General features: G+C 36.4%; 3 protein-coding genes across 10 annotated transcripts; all 3 read left to right on the top strand.

Annotated features, from left to right (window-relative positions):
* Positions 1-452: 452 nt before the first annotated feature.
* LOC145903613 (uncharacterized) lies at positions 453-6,115 on the top strand. Its single transcript, XM_082991706.1, has 16 exons — positions 453-555; positions 1,043-1,197; positions 1,330-1,426; positions 1,479-1,656; positions 1,740-1,858; positions 1,985-2,254; positions 2,369-2,575; positions 2,783-2,956; positions 3,216-3,391; positions 3,452-3,569; positions 3,763-4,084; positions 4,159-4,277; positions 4,425-4,715; positions 5,100-5,663; positions 5,750-5,841; positions 5,990-6,115. The coding sequence occupies exons 1-16, from the start codon at positions 471-473 to the stop codon at positions 6,062-6,064; spliced, it is 3,042 nt and encodes a 1,013-aa protein (XP_082847832.1). The 5' UTR covers positions 453-470; the 3' UTR covers positions 6,065-6,115.
* A 435-nt stretch (positions 6,116-6,550) lies between these two features.
* On the top strand, positions 6,551-10,192 carry LOC145903616 (uncharacterized). 8 transcript variants are annotated; one of them, XM_082991717.1, is made up of 7 exons: positions 6,551-6,658; positions 6,833-6,901; positions 6,981-7,037; positions 7,248-7,829; positions 7,887-8,143; positions 8,251-8,418; positions 8,548-8,714. In XM_082991717.1, the coding sequence occupies exons 4-7, from the start codon at positions 7,724-7,726 to the stop codon at positions 8,620-8,622; spliced, it is 606 nt and encodes a 201-aa protein (XP_082847843.1). In that variant the 5' UTR covers positions 6,551-6,658; positions 6,833-6,901; positions 6,981-7,037; positions 7,248-7,723; the 3' UTR covers positions 8,623-8,714. The 8 variants fall into 8 exon arrangements, with proteins under 8 accessions (XP_082847843.1, XP_082847842.1, XP_082847841.1 ...); XM_082991719.1 differs by adding exons at positions 8,745-8,920; positions 8,983-9,094; positions 9,328-10,192 and having other exon boundaries at positions 6,573-7,829; positions 8,251-8,456; positions 8,532-8,687; XM_082991716.1 differs by having other exon boundaries at positions 6,981-7,829.
* A 4,353-nt stretch (positions 10,193-14,545) lies between these two features.
* On the top strand, positions 14,546-20,550 carry LOC145901829 (uncharacterized). Its single transcript, XM_082989630.1, has 12 exons — positions 14,546-14,719; positions 16,390-16,544; positions 16,813-16,909; positions 16,969-17,146; positions 17,207-17,325; positions 17,392-17,652; positions 17,756-17,962; positions 18,017-18,193; positions 18,430-18,617; positions 19,069-19,183; positions 20,154-20,424; positions 20,541-20,550. Exons 1-12 carry the CDS (start codon positions 14,650-14,652, stop codon positions 20,548-20,550), a joined length of 1,848 nt encoding a protein of 615 aa, XP_082845756.1. The 5' UTR covers positions 14,546-14,649.
* Positions 20,551-20,832: the final 282 nt, after the last annotated feature.

Below are 20,832 nucleotides of genomic sequence, written 5' to 3'. Positions count from 1 at the left end.
TAATACTTCAAGATGAGCAAGCAAGCATGACTCAGGAAGAGGAATTCATCACTCTTATTACTTTTCTTAGACACTTCACATCGTCCACGTTCTACGTGTAAATGTGGGGGCCTTTTCTATCTTGTATTATGATAGAGCTAATTTGACGTCAGAAACAGGTTGCATTCGCTGGCAGTCAGTTTGTGAGGGTTTTACCTCTGTGCGCATTCACATGTGGTGGGTGTGTAATAAATACCTGTAGTCAGTTGCTGGAGGTGACGCTATGTTTACGGTTTTAACTCTCTCCTTTTAATTTAAGTGAGCGGTGTTAATACATGATAGTATGCCGTGGCAAGGGAAAGCTCTGCCTACAAAGATGAAGACGCATACGCACATGTAGATTAGTTTTTTTTGGTACTTCGAGTGTTTATTAGGAGAACAATCCAACACTAACGTATGCCTTTTGAAAATTGCAGTACAGAGAAAGCAGCATGCTGATGACAACTTATTTTAGTTTTGTGGTGATACTGCTGTTTGCTGCAAATCCGTCACTTTCAATGTCACTGAATACCACGGGTAACTATAAGTTGTAAATGTTTTGAATAACGTGCTGACGAAGTGTTTCAAAGCGATATATATATTTTTCTCAAATAACCAAGCTGATTAATTTTAGCCTAGGTTCTGGTGTTGTAAGTATTCGCTAAATTTGATTTAATTGTCTAAAAATTAACGTTTTTTTTTTAAATTGGTTGCATGTTGGGGATTTTTTAAATTGGTGTTTTGTTTGTGGCGCGTATTTTGAAAATTAACTTAACATCAGAAACCCTAATATTAAAGTAGGAAAAACTCATTAGCTTTCATGGCGATTATGGAAATAGAGAACCTTCTTATATTTGTGTAGTATTTTATTCTTATTGGTGTTATTTTAAACCAGGGGTTCTAGGGCTGACCAAACAAACTAGATATGGTATATATACTTTGAGACTGTCAATATGAAAAAATAAACCGTTAGCCTTTTAAATTTGTTCGTTTCAAATTTCTTTGTGATTTGATTACTTTATAGTTCCGTTCTTCATATCCATCTCAAATCCATCAGAAAACAGTTTCACAGTAGAATTTCCTTCAGTTCCTCATGCAACATCCTATGAAATATTGTTCTTTGCTCACCATGATTCTGCAGACTATGGAAAACTATTAACAGTGGCTACACAAAATACAGTGAGCATTTCATATGTTTTACACTGTGCTTGAGGCTAGTGTTTTAAAGCTTACATGTAAATATCCAGCCACTATTGGAATACAGTTTCCTTGTAGTTGTGGTACAGTGAAAACGTAACTTTGTTATTACAGATTTTTAATAGAAAAAGCAATATTTTATACCATGTGTCTGTCACTGCTTTTGCTGGAAATGATATTTTATTCTGGAATCAAACTAATGCTCGAACAGGTAAATAAAAATAACAACAAAACATGCTGTAAAAAGCAGCCGTTGTTTCCAGCCCCAAACGGAGTGGAGATTTTGTCTTTTATTACAACTCCAACCTTCATCACTATATTTTTGGAGCAAATTCCAGGAGTTACTGGGTATGAAGTGGAAGTTACGAATGCATACAATTTTGATGACATAAGAGTAGTTGCAGTACCTGATGATGTTGTTGGATCATATTATGTATCAGTGTAAGTTCTAGCAGATATATATATTATTAGCATTCCTTATATTTATATATTAGTATTCCTCCACATGAAACACATTTTTTCAGGGTAACTAATCTTATACCAAACACTAATTACTCTGTGCGAGCAAGGGCTGTTCAAATTGCTGGCGTCCCACACTCTTACCATCAAAGTTCTTTTGGTTTCTCAAAAACTGTAGTAACAGGTAAACATAACAGCTATCTTTATAGTGGAATGTCTAAACAAAAAAAAATTAAAAAATTTCCTCTTTTGTAGCTATGTTACTCATTGGCATATGTTTTGCAGTAACATAATTTTAAATCTTTTTCAGACATGTTATCAGTATTTGGTTTTGTTGCTTTCCAAAATATTACAGCCACTCATGATCAACTACAGGCAGAATTGTTAGATGCATACAAGAATTTGTCAAGCAGGGTGGTTCATGTTGATGTGATTTCAACTGAAAGTTTTGGTGGTCAAATTGCTTCCTGTATACATGAAATAATTATTTCTGACCAAACTGTGCCTCCTGATGTTACATCACTTAATTTGTCACTAATAAATGCAATCCGATATAAACATCCAGTAGTTAGATTCAATGGTAAGTTGCAGCTGGATGTTGCAGAAGGTTTTCAAATTTATTGTAATTACAAAAAAATGTCAAAAGAAATATTGCTGTACTTACATTTAGGACACAAACAACTGTATTTTTTAGCCTCTGGAAGTGAAAATTATGGTGCTGTCGGTTTTGTGTGGAATGAAATCTACATTCAATATGTCTCACTTTGTTCTAGTGATGCGGTAGAAATCTTGACTCTTTATAATAACAGTGGTAAAGTGGGGTCTGGTTTAATTGATGGGTCTGATAGACATGCCCAAAGTGGAAAACGTTTGATAATTAGCAACAAAACAATTAGTAATAGTAAGTTATATAAACACATTAAGTTAAAGTAACACATAGAAATATCTAAAACATTTGAATTAACGTAGCACATATTATTTAAACACACTTGCATCAAAGTAAATTTATTGAAAGTTTGCATTTGCTTACAAGATATGTTTATTGTTGATATATTTATGTTCCCCTGTTTGTTGCCAACTATACAATTTTTTGAACTGTGTTTTCTAGAATATGGTACTTTTACATTTCCTTTGAGTGAAAACCAAATATATGCAATTCAACAAAACTATTTGGTCCAACCTTGCAATGGCTCTAACCCGGTTAATATTTATGATCGCAAATATTCAGCTGAACATTGGTTTTCATCTGATGAATACAAATACAGTTTTATTTTTACTACTGGTAAGAATCAGTGTATGCTAGATGCCTGGTTTGTGTAGGCTTTGTTTTATTTCGGTAAAAAAAGCTAATATTTTTGTAACACTGTGTATAGAATATATCATGCATTTCTTTGTTACAAAAACCAATCCTAAAAATATTTTTCACCTTTGCATTTTTAAAGAGATTCATATTTTTGGTTAAAAACAAATGGCAGTTATCCTTAAAAAATATTAGTCTTAATCATAAGTCCATCATAGTACACTTTTACTGATATTTCCAGGGCCATCTTTGATACCTGTGACAAGGTTTGATGTCAGACCATTTATAAATGGAACTGGAATCACGTTGGCATTTCCCTTCAATATTCTTTCTCGGTTGACTGAAATCAGTATAAATGTTAATGGAACTTTGAAAGTGTTATCTGAAAGTGAATTGGATAGTTCTAAGGAATATCAAGTATTTTGTCAATTAAAATGACAATAACTTTTAAGTTGTAAGTTGATGTTTTGTTTAAAGGTAATCTTTGCCAACTTATTTCCTAATCAAAACTTTTCCATTGTTGTAAATGGAAAAGTGAGAGCAGCTAATGGAACAATATTTGGAACTAAAAACAATACATTTTACATGATGACAGGTAGGCTTATTTTAGTTTCATTTCCAAATAGGTAGAATAAAATATAGCCAAACCTCCAGAGCAATGTTTAGAATTTGTGGTGAATTAGTCGTATTTTTTGTTCAAAGAATTGTAAAACAAGAAATTCGTTCATGTTTTAGCTACATGTTATGTACATTGTATAGTGGAACCATACTTCCGTTTTGTGTTTTAGAGCACAACCACTGCATAACTTGTTTTCAAAACTGTTTTGCTTCTGAAATGTGTCATACTGAAACCCACAACTATGACGCTCCATGCCACGCTATGACGTACAACCACAGCGGTAATGGCGACAACAACTGCAACTGTCCACCTGTCACTTGCGGCAGTGAAGAGAATGCAAGTTGTATTTCAAACTGTTCTGTTGGGTTTGGTGGACCAGAGTGTTTTGACCTCAACGAATGCTCAGCCGACCCTTGTCCCACAGACGAAGTTTGTGTAAACACTCTTGGCAGCTTCCAGTGCGCTTGCCAGGCCGGATTTTCTAGAACTGGGTATGTTTAAATGTTACGCAGTTGAGTTAAAAGGTGAAGGTAACACAGCACAGCTGATACCCCTTCCCATGTAGAAACAGTTGTCAAGACATTAATGAATGCTTGCCTTTCAACCCATGCCAAGCTTCTGCTATCTGCAAGAACACTGACGGAAGCTTTATGTGTTTTGACCAGGACCAATCATCTTTCAATGGTATTATCATCAAAATAAGGGTTTAAATGAATTAGTTGGTTCTTATTTGGTTTGATAGGCAAGTAGCATTGAAGTTATAATATATAACCGATTGTATTACTATTTCTGCAAAGTTCATGTCATGATTTTGTGGACCCTTGTGTTTAGATAGTAACAAGTGTTCCACCAATCCATGTCAACTCAACGAACTTTGCATAAACAGTAATGGCAGTTTTTTGTGTGACTGCAAGTCTGGCTTTACCAGGACCAGCTTAAACAATTGTACCAATGAGTGTGGAAATAATATATCCTGTCACGTCAATACGACAATCTGCAACAGCACTTGTGTGGACGTGGACGAGTGTGAAGTGTCGCATAATCTTTGCAACCCAACCGAAACGTGCGTTAACACTCCAGGAAGCTATCTTTGTCAACGACCTATCGGATTTAGCGAAAACGGTATTCCTTTTTCAGTAGTTATGTCTTTGCCTACCTTCAAACATTGTTTTGCGACACCATTTTTTAGGAACAACTGCATTTGTAGGCATAATATACGTTTGCTACTATGGCTAGTCAACTATTAAGTTTATTAAAATTACTGTTTTAAATTAAATTGTTTCGTAAACTCATTAAGATGGGCGATTCTTTTGGCGCCATTGGTCATTAATGCTGTTTCTGAATTACGTTGATTAACACCCCAAAATGATGGATTTTGAATATTACTCCTGACTTATTGGCCTAATTTCACATAACTTTCTGAAACTAACACAATCACCAATGGTTGAGAAACGAGAATCTGCGCTTCTGAACTGACCCGCCTCATTTAATCCATGTATCTTGCAGTGAATCAGCACCTCAGTACGGCCAATCCAAACGCAGAGACGGACCAAACCATGTCTATTTTACATAACTGTTCAATCAACGCAATGTTTTTGCCTACAAACGAATCTATCACGTACTGTGTTTGCAAGGAAGGTTTTACCGGTGACGGCTATACATGTATAGACCATAACGAGTGCCTGTCAAATCCATGTGGCGAACGAAGGCAATGTCACAATGCTGAGGGAAGTTTCCTTTGCATTTGCCTGCCAGGATTTTGTGGGGCCATGTGTTTAGATATCAACGAGTGTTCCTCCAATCCATGTCAAGTCAATGAAGTTTGCATAAACACTAATGGCAGTTTTAGGTGTAGCTGCATGACTGGCTTTACAAAATCCAGTTTGACTAATTGTACGATCGGAAATAAATGCAACAAAACTTTAACTTGCCATGGTAATGCCACCGTATGCAAAACCTCTTGTGTTGACTTGGACGAGTGTCTCAGTACTCCGTGCAAGTCAACTGCAACATGCGTCAACACACCGGGAAGTTACTTTTGCCAACAACCTAGTGGATTTTCAAGCCGTGGTATTGCTTTATTTCCATAGTTTATTTTTTTCAACTATTGATTTTCTTAACTTTTTTCGTATACTTAGTACGATATATAATTGCAGACTCGAGTGCTTTTTTGATTCCGTTGATTGTTTTGTCCGCAATGGCTGTTGCTTTGTCCGTGGTATTGGGCTATCGAGTGTTGCAAAAACAGGTACGGTAAAATAGGGCAATGAAGTGCAAACAAGTCATTCTTTTTTGTCAAGAAATGAAAAAGTGATTTATACATCATTGCGAATTGACTATGTAGATGATTATTTTTTTCTGATTCAACTTGGACCTAAATTTTAACCATTTCACAGACTTCTGGCGAATTCAATACAGACCGGCAAACATCTGGAAGTGAAGCTAGAGTTGCTTGCCAGGCAACCGCTTAAGATATTCAGTATCAAGGAGAGGTTGTGTGAAACAGTTGCAAAGAAATTATACAGTGTACTTTACATCGTATTTTGTGTTTCCGTAAGTAAACATGTTTTCGGAAAACAAATTTCCGAACGCTGACATTTTACTGTCGATTATTCCATGTTTTACTGTAATAATTAATTTTTTTTACTTTCTTGCCTTCGCAATGCTTCTTTCATTAAATTATTGAGCTACTTCCATAAATAAAATGTTGGTTATCCAAAACAGTTTCTCCTCATTTTGTGTTGGTGTCATGAACTGTTTTGTGAACATAGTTTGCACCTTTACAACTTTCAAGATATGTCTCAGCAACGTTTACTACTTGAAATATTTCGAGAACCCTTTTTGGTATGAAAACCTACCAACAATTCTTCACAGGGAACTTCCCAGTAATGATGCTTCATGTTACTGCTAGAGGACGCCCGCGAGCAACGCGTAGTACATTTATATTGCAAAGAATCCGCGAAACAGCATTGTAAATCAAAATTCATCAAAAACTGTATCATCACAGCACAGGGTGTTGTGGTTTCTTCACGCGTAGGCTGACGTTTTGCCCACGTAGCAGGATGGTATGTAAAAATCAAGTATTATGCTTGAGTTTATGTGAATAGTGAACTTGAATTATTCTCATTTTCGCACTTTGCAAGCTAAGCAGGCAGTTATGAGCAAAATGAACCTAGAATCAAACTGCGATTGTGATTAAATACAGCAATAGTTTTAAGTGATTTAAAACTTATTGCCAGCTCCATCAACCGTACAAATAACGAACCCAACAACAAACAGCTTTAATGTGGAGATTGCTCATGTTGAAGGTACAACCTCTTACATTGTTTCATACAAGGCATACCATAACTTCACCGACAGTGGTACTCTAACAAGTGTAAACAATAGTGCACAGGTAAACAGAAACTTGTATGTCCAACAGCATTCAAACAACTGCAAGAACAGGTGCAAATGATTAAAATTTTTGCAGTATTGTACCAAAAGATTGTTGCTTGTATAACTTGTATAACTTTTGTGATCCTACCGAAATGGTTTGTTGTGCAGTGCATTACATGAAATTAGTTTAATTCATTTCACAATCGTTCTTTTCAGCCCCAAGTGGAGTTAAAATTTTAGCATTCATCACAACTCCTACATTCATCACTATATTTTTAGAGCAAATTCCAGGAGTTACTGCATATGAAGTGGATGTCACAAATGCAAACAATGCTACCCGGGCAAGAGTTGTGGCAGTACCTTATGATGTTAATAGCACACATTATGTATCAATGTGGGTGATTGGCTGACTGCACATGTTTGTTTTGAAACTTTGGCCTTTGCACAATTGATATAATCAGCGGTGGGCCTCAGCCAGTTTGCACCAGTTTGTGCAAACTAATTCTTAGAATTTAACCACCTACACAAACTGGTTCGTTACAAGCGTATCTATAGCCTATGTTTAACTTAAGCACTGTATTCCCTTGGTTACCATTGCCTTCTGCTAGTGAGAAAACAAGATACCAAAATATTGGAATCCCACTACTGGATTTATCTGTAACATTTGTTTGTATGCCCCTATAGATATTTTTGTATCTGATTATGTAATTATTTGTTGGTTTCTGGTTATTATTATTTATAGCATACCTGGTCTAATGCCAAACACCAATTATGCTGTGAGAGCAAGAGCATCTCAAGTTGCAGCTATTGCATATGCACCCAACCAAAGCCCATATGGTACTACAAAAATGATCAAAACAGGTAAACTAATTATGACTTGTGGAATTAGACAGCAAAGAAATGTTTTGCATTTTGCAGAATTGTTATCAGCCTTTGGATCAGTAGCTCTGCTATCTGGTAACTGTACTGCAGATGTTGAGGCAGAATTGCTTGCTGCTTATCAAAGCCTTCCAGGTGGAAGCAATGTGATTGGGATAAAGGTTCTTCCTGCATTTCCTTCAGCTCCATCACTTTGTCAGCATGAATTACTTCTCTCAGTTCAAAGTTTACAACCAAATGTTTCTTTGTTTAACTTGGCAATTGTCAATGCAACACTTCATAAATTCAGTTTAATGGTAAGAAATACTTAATGATTTTTACTTTATCTTTTACTGTATTTTTGTGACACAATAAAATGGGCATCAGTAATTATTTAGTAATTCCAAAAGTAATTAACTTACAGCTAGTGGTAAAGGAATCTACTTTATTTGGAGATGGGATGCAAATGAATGGAATATTGCTTATTCCGAATCACAATGTAAAAGTAGCTCTGTTGAATCATTGTCACTCTACAACCAAAATGGATACATTGAATCAGGCTACATTTCCTCGTATATTCACCATGCTCAGAGTATAAAATTTTATACATTAACGATACATTGGTGACTGGTAAGCGTGGCTCATAGTTTAAGACCAGTAGTTCAAGTTGTATTCTTTTTATTTTACACACATTTGGATCATAAGGATTTGGTTTGCACAGTGGCTACATATATGGAGTTGGTCAAAATTATTTGGTGCAACCTTGCAATGGATCAATCCCAGCAAATATATATGATAGAGAGTTTTTGTCTTACTATTCACCAAAAAAGCAAGAGAATTACATAATATTGGTTACTACACGTAAGCAAGTTCCATAAAAGTCATTTAGTGCAAAACTTAATTGTTACTTTTTAAAAGGTCCCAAAAACATGCCACCGGCATTATTCAAGGCAAAATCTTCTGGCACTGGCACAAAACTGACCATAACGTTTCCACAAAATATTGTTGATAGAGCCACTGAATTTAGTATCAGTGTTAATGGGTCTACAAAAAATATAACAGAGTCTCAGCTGGATAGCTCAAGTGAATATCAGGTATCAATGCTGTACAAGTTATTTACTTATCATGAACAATTGTAGATTCTATTTCTCTGCAGGTTGTGTTTGATAACCTTGTGTTAAATGAAACATACCAGGTCATAGCGAATTGTCGAGTAAGAGCAGCTAATGGAAGTTTACTTTCAACTGGCAACACAATCTTTGTTGCAAGTTAGTCTGATATTTAATTGAAATACTCAGAAATTTTTTTTGCCAATATAACATCTTCTTTTTTAATTGAAATATGTCAACTTTAAAGGGTCAAATTATTGTTATTTTTGGGGGGGAGGGGGGAGAAGGGACAAACCCAACGCCTTTTTTGGTTATGTCGTGTTACATAACTTGCCTAGCATTTACTCTATAACTACGTCAAAACTGTTCGTGCTTTGATATTTATTTTGCAGGAACCGACCCGTGCGAATTTCGAACCCGCAATTGTTCCACTGCCGCAAGGTGCGTGTTTATAAACGACTCGCTAAGTTGCATTTGTAGAGAAGGTTACACTGGCGACGGATACAACTGCTCTGATGTCAATGAATGTTTATCGAACCCTTGTGGATCCAATGAAGTTTGCCACAACACGGAAGGAAGTTTTATTTGTATTTGTTCACGTGGGTTTACGAAGGTTGGGTCGGAGTGTGTTGATATTAATGAATGCTCCCAACCACCAGCAACAACCTACAGAATTCCTCTTGGCCGTTTTTCTCTGTGCTTTACTATTTATTGAAGGTAATGATAACCAAGTTATAAAAATTTCGTAACTACTAATCGGTAACAAGACACGAGGACAAACATATACCACCTAAGCTCAGTCAAGAGTTCCGGGTTTGCACCACTCGATTATAATTGTATTGGGCCTACGTGTTCCTACACGACTCTGTTATACTGATGTGTTGGCAAAGCGATGTGGCTAATTTTTTTGATGTGTCAGTATTTATGTGTTGCTTTAAGTGTCCAAAGCTTTTATTCCTTGTGTAAAACGCACTTCAAGTAGGAAATATTCTGAGCAACGACACTACTCTTAATAAAGAGATCTTGCAGCAACGCCAATATCGTTAGAAGATTGCATTCGAAATCTGCATTCAATTGTTTCCATTACTTTGAGGTTCCATAACTAGCCATAACCTAAATGTCCACCAACAATGAAATAAGGTACCCGTATGGTTTGTGGTACAACACTACATTAACACTTTTGTGGCATTTTCTTCTGTGACCATAGTGTGTCATTTGTATTATGTGCAATACATATACTTATGTTTATGCAAAAATGTATGCCAGGTGATTCAGGATTAAATTGCTACAATGAAGCATGGTCCGATTTTTGTCAGTCTCTAGAGGGAGCACGCAAGCAAGCTCGTTTCAATAGTAGCTCACATAATTTTTTACTTGCCAACTTGCCAAAAACGCGCCTAGCTTGGTTCGAGGAATAAATAACAGATGTGTTTTTGTTAAATCTTTCAAGGCATACAGAGTATTTTTCATTGTGCCTCTGCTAAGCAAACCTGACCGTGAGAAACGAACCCACGACCCGGATCGTTTGACACGTTACGTCATAACATGCCCGACTGAACACAGAGAAGCAAGTGCGGTAATGCAAAGCGTTTTTAAACATTTTTGTATGACGTAGTTAAAGCATTTTAGTGTATTGTTTATCAGCATAACAATAACCAAACTTCAATTTGAGTTGCTTCGACTATTGTGTTTTGGTGTCGTTTGATAGCTATTCCGCAGGCAGGCAGTATCGTCAGAATGTTAGAATAGCCAACTCAACATATCATTATATTTATGTCACAGAAAAGTTTTTTACAAAAAAGTTCATTTCATTTTTTATCGGATTTCAGTTGACGCCAACGGAATTTCTTCGTTGTATCGACAACCTTTAACCACATGGCAACGGAAAAACCTACAGAACTTTTCATGCGCAGAAACTGACCGGAGAAACTCCTGCGCAAGCATTCAATGGCACAAAAAAATCTGGCCCTAAATAAGTGTATGCAAATCAGTGTTTGTTGTCAAACCTGGGTTATTTTTCGCTTGAACTGACGTGAAAGAGAACGTCTCTTTGGAACTAAGCTAGCTAACTTGGCGTAATTTATGTAGCTTAGTTACAGTTATGTAGCGCGTAAAGTCACGTTCATTCGCGTGTTGATTTAAGTTTTACAAGGGGTTTAGAACCTAAGCTACCCCGGGAACGGTTTACGGTTAGATTTTCTGCTTGGTGTGAGTTAAGCGTTTTGGGCAATATTGTGGATCACCCAAAACAGTGACAGATTCTGTTGGTTCGTAATACTTGCCTAAGGAACCCTTTCCTGCAATATTCCACCTACGATTGTTTGTTTGAAGTGTTCGCCACATTTTTGGCGTTTGGCCAAAAATAATTACGGGTTCGCAAATTTAGTTCGTTGTTAGCAGTTCTGTAGATAAAATTATCCGGAGAAGATGCGACGTTGAACACTTTGTGGTGGATAAATGGCATGAAAGTACGTGAAAAATGCTACTGCCAATTCAGCTAAAAGGAAGGGGCTTACCTATACGTCATAGAAAAACATAGCGTTGCCTTTCACGCTCATGTAACGGATCGCTGCGCATCTTTTGCGGGTTTTTACCTTGCTTTGAAGTTACGTTAAATAGTAAGTAAATTGGGAATTTTTTGTTAGCCAAGTTCGTTTCCGACGTAGCTTGTATAAAAGGTCGGGTTAGTAGAGTAAGATAGGAACAAATTTGGTTTTGTGACGAGGAAGTGTGCGATGACAGATATGCCACAGTGGCCAGTTAGTGTTTAAACCAATAAGCAAAACGTATTATTAGCAAGGGAAAGTTAGTATAAGCATTTATCTGGATGTTAACCCATCAGGCATTTGCTGTAAAGCACTGGAGGATATCAGCCCACGGCGGTTGGTTAGTTGGGTAAACTACATCGGCATTCAGATAACTGGAAACTTAGTCAGCCAAAACTTAGCTACCGAAACATTTTTGAGGTTCTCAGCGTTTTTTAGTTCCTTGTCACGCCTCGTTTGAGAATCGCAAATTTTTTCTTCCAGCTTTCGCTGTGATATGTTAGAGGTCACACCGCGTGCGCCCAAGCAGATAAGTACAAAAAATAAGTTTTAATGACTTGGATGTTGCATGTTGCTCGTTAATAACAAAAACTCTCGCTTGGGTTGAGTGATGGGCACCCAATCACCTTTACGGTTTTATCGGTTGCCATTCACATAATTATCGCTCATCTGCGAAGTAGATGATCGTACCAAATGTCTATCAATTAATTTGATACAAGTGTTATAGTTACTTATTTGTTGCATGGAAGAGAGAAATACAAATGCGTGCTTCGATTTTTGATGAGATTGGCAAGCGTTGGTTATCACCAACCGAAAACCTGAGCATGCTCAATCGCTTCATTGTTGTCTGTTCTCGAATTGAAAGATTGACAGGAATGTGTGAAAAAGTAAGAAAATTGAGCGGTGTTAAAACATCCAGTCAAAAAGTGGGTAACGTACATTCGCACCAGCCTAAATCGTGACAATATGCAATAAAACTTGAACACCTCTCTCAGAATATTCCCCTGGTTTCGTGACATGAAAAAGGTCTGTCTGGAGCCTGTTTGTACAGGCATAATAATCAATCCGCGTATAGCACCCGTCGCACTATTGTGACGAAAGTAGAAATTCTATTCTTTTGCAGTAGCAATCGGTTCATATGAAAACAATTGAAAATGCGGTGTGTTTGTGTTCCAGCTATTCGTTTAAAAATGATAATACTGGTATGTCAACGTTGCATTGTGTTGATCTTTTACGTTATTTTTCATGAGATTGCGTCAGAGCGGAATCGTCTTTTTCCGACATAGCTACGACAAAAAAACAGCGAGCTTGTACGTCAGTAACAGTAAATACCTAAAATAAATCCACCTTTAGTTCCTGTTTAGTTTTGTGTCGGACTACACGGCAAACATCAGAAGATTTTATTTGTTTTTAGTTTAAGGCAAAGGGAAACGCCTTGCATTGCCAGGACTGCGTGGATCCTGCCTTAAGCGTGTCATGTGAAGTGGTAACATGACGCACTGCCCCAAGGTAACCCGACCAAAAAGAGCCGAATCAAAAGGCTCCCGTCATGGGTGCATGTTTAGGTTTCTGGTGCGCCTTGTCAAACCCAAAACAGTGGTACTGTGATGAGTAACTTGCCGAAATATGTTAAGTGTGGAACCGGCGTTACGCACAAAGGTCAAACGTTCAGCTTATTCATGTTGCGCAACTCCTTGCGGTTTTAATGATGTTGAACAGAAGACATTGTATTACTTGTGGCCGAGTAAATGGCTATGAACTGTTTTATATTAACTCTTTGAGACTTTTTATTCGAGGAAACTCTTTGAAAATATTTAACCGTTTATATGAGTAGGAAAAGCGTAAAAACACTTTTTATTCGATAAAAACATGTCGCCTCTTTACCAACGACAACTCGAAATATGTTCATGTTTATAAACATTGTTGCGCGTCCAAACTGATTGCAAAGAAATGCGATAAAACTTTGAAATAAATACGTTAACCTCCTTTCCCGAGTTAGACGCGACGCGGGTTCTGGTGTGGGTGACATTTAGTAGCGCGTAGGCAAAACTTTTTTTTACTGTCTCGGACGCTCCACTGAACTCAGGGCGTTATACCAAGTTTTCGGTGGGTTAGTTGACAGTTTCGCAAGAACATATTGTGTATAGTGACGCAGTTTCGCAAGGCGTTAAAACCATGTTATTATTAGTGTCATATGAAGCGTCAGACATTTTTAGTTATTTTTGAAATAGTATCGTTAACAATAGGTGATTGGAGACAATTATGATACAAGGGAGTAACAGATCGTTTTCGGTGAAGATTATCGTATCGGAGTCTTTTTGTAACGATCAAGGATATAAGCTGTCTCTACTCACCTTAGTGGATCGTACTAACCCAAGTGCTTTCCATTTGAAAACAGAAGCGAAAGACCAGCGAGGCAAGATATTTTGTGCTAACGTGAGGTGTTTGGTAGTTATCGAAGTTTATATCTATAAAATAAGAGTGGACCAGTGGTTGTCAATATTTTTTACGTTATCTCTTTCTTTCAATCAAAACGTATTTTTTCCATTGATAATATTGCGACAATGTGGTTTTACAAACAAGAGCATTTACGCGGTCTGACAAAATTTACGCGGTCAGACAAGAAACTGCAACGCCCTATAACTAAGTCAAGTTATGTTTATGCAATATGACTACATTAACCCTCATTACCATCTGTGCTAAAAGTAAGTAGGAATGCCGTTTTGACCTAGTGCGCAAAGCGCGCAGCAAAGGTTGCACGAAAACGTAAGCATGAAGTCCGTTCAATCGAGTCGAGGCTGGGTTTGCGCAAGAAGCTGTTTTCCTGTTGCCAGTTTAGCCGAGCGGTGCTTACAAATTATCAGACAAAATTGCAGGCTCCCAAAGCTTTGAATAATTAGTTTACATCAACATTCAACAATGTGTCGTTGTAAAGCGTATTAGATCTTATACCCAACTAGAAACGAAAACTATGTGATTGCTTTAAAATGTCAAATATATCAAAGTTAATGCGTTGTGAAAACCCTCTATAGTTCGTCTAACAAGTTGTTACGTTTTCAGTCGATATTTTTTCAGGAACATGCATGCAAACATGGGAGTATATAGTTTTCGTGTATAAGCCTTAGAAGCACTTTGTAAGTGAAAATTTTTGCGACGGATACTCCGATAATGCTGGGTGGATTTACATACACAATACTGATGATGGTTGCTTCGACGCCTGTGTTCGGGCAGCTGACAGGTAAACATGCGTGGGTGAGAGAAAACATACGAAAAAATATCAAGACCTTTTTCCACCCTTTTATTTCTGTCTTCCATCTACTTGAGTCTGCCTCGAACGGGTAACCTTTGCGTAACTGATAACAGACTTCCATCGCGTTATTTCTCCCACACAAACCAATACTAGGCCTTGGGATTTAATACTAAAGTTGTTCTGTGAAGTATTTGTTGGCCATTAACCTAACATGAATGTGTTACAACGAAAACTATCATTGATTAGATAAACAATATGGAATCGCAGACAGGTGTAAACACTGTTTCGGCCTGTAAGGTCTCCTCAATACAACTGGAGACTTTGGCACAGGGCTAGCCAAAGCAGGACGTTACAGGTCGAAACAGTTTGTACACTTGTCTGCAGCTCTCATTGACTATTATGGCTGTTTAGCGCATATATTGTGGAATTATTTTACACGAAAAACTACCACGCGGATAAACCTCGTCCAAAAAGAAATAAGTAACATGATTGTGCAACGATGATGGGCACCGATTAAACCACAAACTTGTCAGTTTGAACAGCCTGTACTGGGTGGCAATACGTTACAGAGTGCCAGGATTATATGTGTCAGGCTTTGCAGTGACGTACTTTGGGGATTCCCGGATGCTTCTTTTAAAGTGCAAAACTAGTTTCGGGGAAACCCCTGTCAATAGCGTCTATCCATGGTTCCGACTTCGCGTCTTCTATGGGTCTGACGTCACTGTACAGGTAAAGATTGGCTGAAAATGCATTGGTTTATACAGGAGTTCTTCAGCAAAACACGTGTAGCGCAGCGGTAAATACTTTCGTAAGAAACTTTTTTGTTTAGGCAAAGCAGAAATTGTTGCAGCATTGTGACGTCGAACGCATTCATGACGCGAATTCAGAACCATGAAAAGCGTCAATTAATGTGCATTTTAGAAACACCGAAAAAAAGACGCCAGTCGCCAAAACATGCATTACAGTTGTCAAACTTTCCAAAGCAGTTTCTTGGTGGTGCAGAAATTGAATTAATGAATACATAGATGGAAATGTTAATATGCAGAGCAATAAATTGGTCATAACTTTGTTCATCGCTGTCGGGACACTTTTAACTCACTGTTGGAAATCATTAAAATGTTCTAGCGATACTAACTTATTTGCTGCTGTCAAGAGGGCATATGCCTGCCTAGTACCAAGCCAATATTGATCGTAAGTCATAACCATCAACTAAAATCACACTTATTTGGTCATAACCTCTTTTGGGACTGTTAGTTTTTCAGAAAAAGGATTTATGTTTTAAAAGCACTTAATTCTAAAATGCTTCTTGTTAATTTTGTGCAAATAATACTGATTTGGAGCCAAATACCAACCAAGTTACTGTTCTTGGAAACGCGTTTTCACAGTGTTTCAAGACACAGCATGAAATTTGTTTACAATCTTGTGCTATGTTATCTAAAATTTACAGAGTAGTTCCAAATAGATTACGGACTACAGTAAATTCTCATACAAGTAAACATATCAATGCTAATTTTAAGCTTAGTATTTACCAGAACCCTGCTCAATCCCACAACATTTGTTTGCATGCAGTAAGAGGGTTATACCAAGTTTTTTACTGGCTGTTGAATGTTTGCCAATTCTTATTGGTATATATCTAATTTTTTTATTATTTGACTTAGCACCATCGTCAGTGACCATTTCCAACCAGAACACAAACAGCTTCATCCTTGACATCATGCCAGTTACCAGTGCTGTATCCTATAATGTGTTCGTGGTTGCATATCATACACCTGGTGACAGTGTAACAATATCCAATACTACAACAAATGTCCAGGTAAAATATATGATAAACATTATGAAGTGTTTTGACACTATATCACTAATATTTACAAAACGTAACCAATTATCATATAAGTACTTCACATTAAACATCTTTGTTTGGGAACAAAACTATACAAAGATCGAACAGATATAGTCCATAAACAGCAATAAAAAATTACCCAAAACATTTTTATTAATTTTTTTTTTTTAGCAACTCCCTCCTAAAAAAAAAAATTTGTGTGAAATGGCTTGTAGTTATAATAGCCATTATTTTTTGGTAGATTAATGGCAGAAACAGTAACACTTTCTACAAAGTTTTTGTTACTGCTTTCAATGGTACTGTTGATTCAGACCCCTATGAAACTACAGCAAGAACAGGTAAAGTCCATAAAAATATCACCGGTTTAAACAAAATTAATATATTTTCAACTTATCAGCACCAAATGGAGTAGAAATTTTATCATTCATCACAACTCCAACATTTATCACAATATTTTTGGAGCAAATTCCAGGCGTCACCGCATATGAAGTGAGAATTACAAAAACAAGTAATAATGTCATAACAAGGAATGTTTCCGTACCTGATACTGTTGTGAAATCAAACTATGTAGCAATGTAAGTAGTCATGTTTGGTTGATACTTAGATGCTAAGTAACATATATAATATCGTTTTAGAGTGACTGGACTAATGCCAAATACTAACTACACAGTGCAAGCAAGGGCTTCTGAAATATCATCAAGTATATACAGTGTGTCGCAAAGCCCTTTTGGAGGAATGAAAACTGTTAAAACAGGTAACATTTATTGTTGATGACATGTTTTTTCATGTTTTCATAACATTTTTTGTCTTTTTTTTGCAGATATGTCATCTGCATTTGGAACCGTGTCTTTAGGCAGCAGAAGCTGTGACTCAGGATTGGAATCAGAACTCCGTGATGCATACAACATTAATCTTGCCAATTCTGTTGTAGGCGTAAATGTATTCCAAAATTTATCAAATTCTTCAAGTTGTTTACATGAAATACTTCTTTCAACTGAAACACTTCCACCAGACATTTCCCTCTTTGACTTGACGGCTGTCAATGCATCACTTTATTCAAATTCTCTTGTGTATTTCAATGGTTAGTAAATGTTTTAATTACTATATTTTTTATTGTTTTGAAGCCTGTTGTTTAAAACTAAACTGGTAAAGCCAAAAACACAAGTTTTCTGTATTCATTACAGCTTCTGGAACTTTTCCCTATGGTATTTTGCAACCAACTTTGAATGAACGACGAATTGTATATTCCAATACTCTGTGCCATAGTTTTGCGCTGGAACAACTGTCACTCTATGACAAATCTAACCAAATTGGAACTGGTTTCATTGAAAGTGGTGAAGGAACTGCACAGGGTGAAAAAACTGTAACATTTAACAATTCTCATGTCCAAGGTAAGGTTTTGCATGTTTCACCGAGTGAAGTTTTATTAACATCTAGTTTTGTAGATAGTCTTGGAAATTTTAGCTTTCCTTTAAATAGAGGAACAATAAACGCCATCAAACAAAACCACTTGGTTGAAACTTGCAATGGTGGTGTAAGTTCAAACCTTTATGATCGCCTATATTCAGCACAACAGTCTATGACTGACCCTTCAAATAGGTTCTCAATTTTGATTACAACAGGTAATTTAAAAATTTGGAGGTTTGTATGTGGCCACTAGATCAATGGTTCTTAACTTTTTACAATTGCCATGTGGGAAAATTTCACGTAAATATTAAAAATGCAAGAAGTATGAACCTTGCACCAAAAGATTCGATAAAAATATAATAGATACTGAAGGAAAAATTAATTTGATTCTAGATTTTAGAAAACACCGCTCTAGAAAAATGTAATTCTTAAACCACATGTTATTACATAGAACCCCCACTACTCACCTGTTCCCAGTTCAATATAACTTCATTCACAAATGGAACTGGTCTTATTGTTGAATTTTCCCCGTCTATTCTTGCTCGAGCTACAAGGTATTCCATCAGTGTAAGTGGGGGAACAACGACAAGAACAATGGTTTTGATGGAAAACATGTTGGACAGTTCCACTAATTATCGGGTATCTCTTTTGTTTGTTAGTTGCTTACTACATAGTGAATCAATATTTTTTTTATATTAGGGAGGAAATTAATGTAACACAACCTGTGCAGACTCAGTTGGTGTGCACCCTGGAAAATCCTTTTTTTAACCCTTTTGTCATCAGAGTTTATGAAAATCGATTTTAATTTTTTTACTAAAATTTTTACCAACAGCCCTTATGTAGTTAGGCATGAATTTTGATGTTTGCAGGAAATAAACATTGCAAAATTTGGTGCAACACTAAAATAGAATTATGTTGCTTCAGCAATGATACAAACTGTTATTTGTCCGGAACAAGTGCTTGTTGTGACCAAAATTAATATTAATTCTGTTATTAAATATTGTGATTTAGTCAGAATAAAGCAGGCTGCAACCTTTTCTGCATTGACACATCTCCTAATTTTTACATGCTATCTTAACCTTTTGTTCAGGTTGAGTTTGGAAACTTGACAACTGGGGCATACATGATTACAGTCAATGCCACTGTTCGTGCTGCTGATGGCAGTAATCAGACAACGACATCAGATACATGCTCTGCTGTTAATGGTTAGCTATCATTGCATATGTATAGTTTGACATTACCTATCGTATCAAATTTATTTAATATTGAACTGTATGATTTATTACTAGTGATATGCCTCATCAAATACAAAATGTAGGCATGCTTCAATTTTACAAAAACACTTGGAATCGTGCACAATGCTAGAATTATTGCAAAAAATGGAATTGCATCAAACAAAATTGAGGGATATTAACTTGATAATAACAAAACAAAATTGGGATTATGTCATTACATTTAAAATTATGATTTGTTGTCGATTGTAGTATTTTAATGACCACAATGTAAATTAATGACTTTATTACACATTTGATTTCTGCTGAATAAAGTCATTAAATGGCTGCTGGTATTCATATTTAGCTTATCTGCTTTTTTTCTGTGTTGACATATTGCCAACTATTGCCAATACTTATTCAGCCAATTATTAGAATATTGCCGTTAGGGACAAGTGGCAAAGAATTTTGAAATATGATTCACAGGTTGACAATAAGGTTGAAAAGAAAATGAGCCAATTGCAATAAAAAATAAGATCATAGGTTTGGTCGGATGCTCTTTGCTTTAGCTTGGAATCCAACAGCAGAGTGGAAAAACAAATGCATAACATGTTATTGAGGTCTCCTTCTCGCATCATGAATATAGGGAATTTTTCTCCAGTCTGTGTAACTTAATTTTGTGATAATAGTAGATATGGTATTACAAGTAAAGCATTAAAAAAATATTGCAATTGCAACAAATCATTATGGCAAGGCAGTGTTTCCAAAAAGAGTCTATAGCAGTGAAGACACAAGATCAGAGAATAATAATATTTTGACTATCTTCCTTAAAATCAAGCATCCTGCTAAACAAAAATTACTGTAATATTATGTGTTGTCACGTTAGATCCACACAAGCTGCAAACTACCAAATTTAATTGACAATATATTGACAACAAACAATAAATTAAAATTTTTTTTTTAGATATAAATGAGTGCGCCACAAACACACATAACTGTGATTCCAATGCAACTTGCAGTAACACAAATGGCAGTTTCCAATGTACCTGCAATTCTGGATTTACTGGGAATGGAACATTTTGTGATGACATAAATGAATGCAACACTACAGCTATGTGTGACCCAAATGCAACTTGTACCAATTCACCTGGCACTTTCCAATGTACCTGCAATTCTGGATATACTGGAAATGGAACATTTTGTGATGACATAAATGAATGCGACACTACAGCTATGTGTGACTCAAATGCCACTTGTACAAATTCACCTGGCACTTTTCAATGTACCTGCAATTCTGGATTTACTGGGAATGGAACATTTTGTGATGACATAAATGAATGCAACACTACAGCTATGTGTGACTCAAATGCCACTTGTACAAATTCACCTGGCACTTTCCAATGTACCTGCAATTCTGGATTTACTGGGAATGGAACATTTTGTGATGACATAAATGAATGCGACACTACAGCTATGTGTGACTCGAATGCAACTTGTACAAATTCACCTGGCACTTCCCAATGTACCTGCAATTCTGGATTTACTGGGAATGGAACATTTTGTGATGACATAAATGAATGCAACACTACAGCTATGTGTGACTCAAATGCCACTTGTACAAATTCACCTGGCACTTTCCAATG

This window comes from Ascidia mentula, chromosome 5, assembly GCF_947561715.1.
Source record: "Ascidia mentula chromosome 5, kaAscMent1.1, whole genome shotgun sequence".
In the NCBI taxonomy this organism is placed as follows: domain Eukaryota; kingdom Metazoa; phylum Chordata; class Ascidiacea; order Phlebobranchia; family Ascidiidae; genus Ascidia; species Ascidia mentula.
Note: the sequence above shows the minus strand (reverse complement) of the source record. Positions and strands in the feature narration are given on the sequence as shown.

Bases quoted from the DNA above. Each gene is read 5' to 3' on its own strand.
- LOC145903613 (XM_082991706.1), top strand. From the start codon at position 471: ATGCTGATGACAACTTATTTTAGTTTTGTGGTGATACTGCTGTTTGCT. The intron at 1,427-1,478 runs GTAAATAAAAAT...CGTTGTTTCCAG, and splicing joins TCAAACTAATGCTCGAACAG to CCCCAAACGGAGTGGAGATT. The intron at 3,570-3,762 runs GTAGGCTTATTT...TTTGTGTTTTAG, and splicing joins TACATTTTACATGATGACAG to AGCACAACCACTGCATAACT.
- LOC145903616 (XM_082991717.1), top strand. From the start codon at position 7,724: ATGCCAAACACCAATTATGCTGTGAGAGCAAGAGCATCTCAAGTTGCA. The intron at 7,830-7,886 runs GTAAACTAATTA...TGCATTTTGCAG, and splicing joins TACAAAAATGATCAAAACAG to AATTGTTATCAGCCTTTGGA. The intron at 8,144-8,250 runs GTAAGAAATACT...ATTAACTTACAG, and splicing joins TTCATAAATTCAGTTTAATG to CTAGTGGTAAAGGAATCTAC.
- LOC145901829 (XM_082989630.1), top strand. From the start codon at position 14,650: ATGCTGGGTGGATTTACATACACAATACTGATGATGGTTGCTTCGACG. The intron at 16,910-16,968 runs GTAAAGTCCATA...TCAACTTATCAG, and splicing joins TGAAACTACAGCAAGAACAG to CACCAAATGGAGTAGAAATT. The intron at 18,618-19,068 runs GTATCTCTTTTG...CCTTTTGTTCAG, and splicing joins ACAGTTCCACTAATTATCGG to GTTGAGTTTGGAAACTTGAC.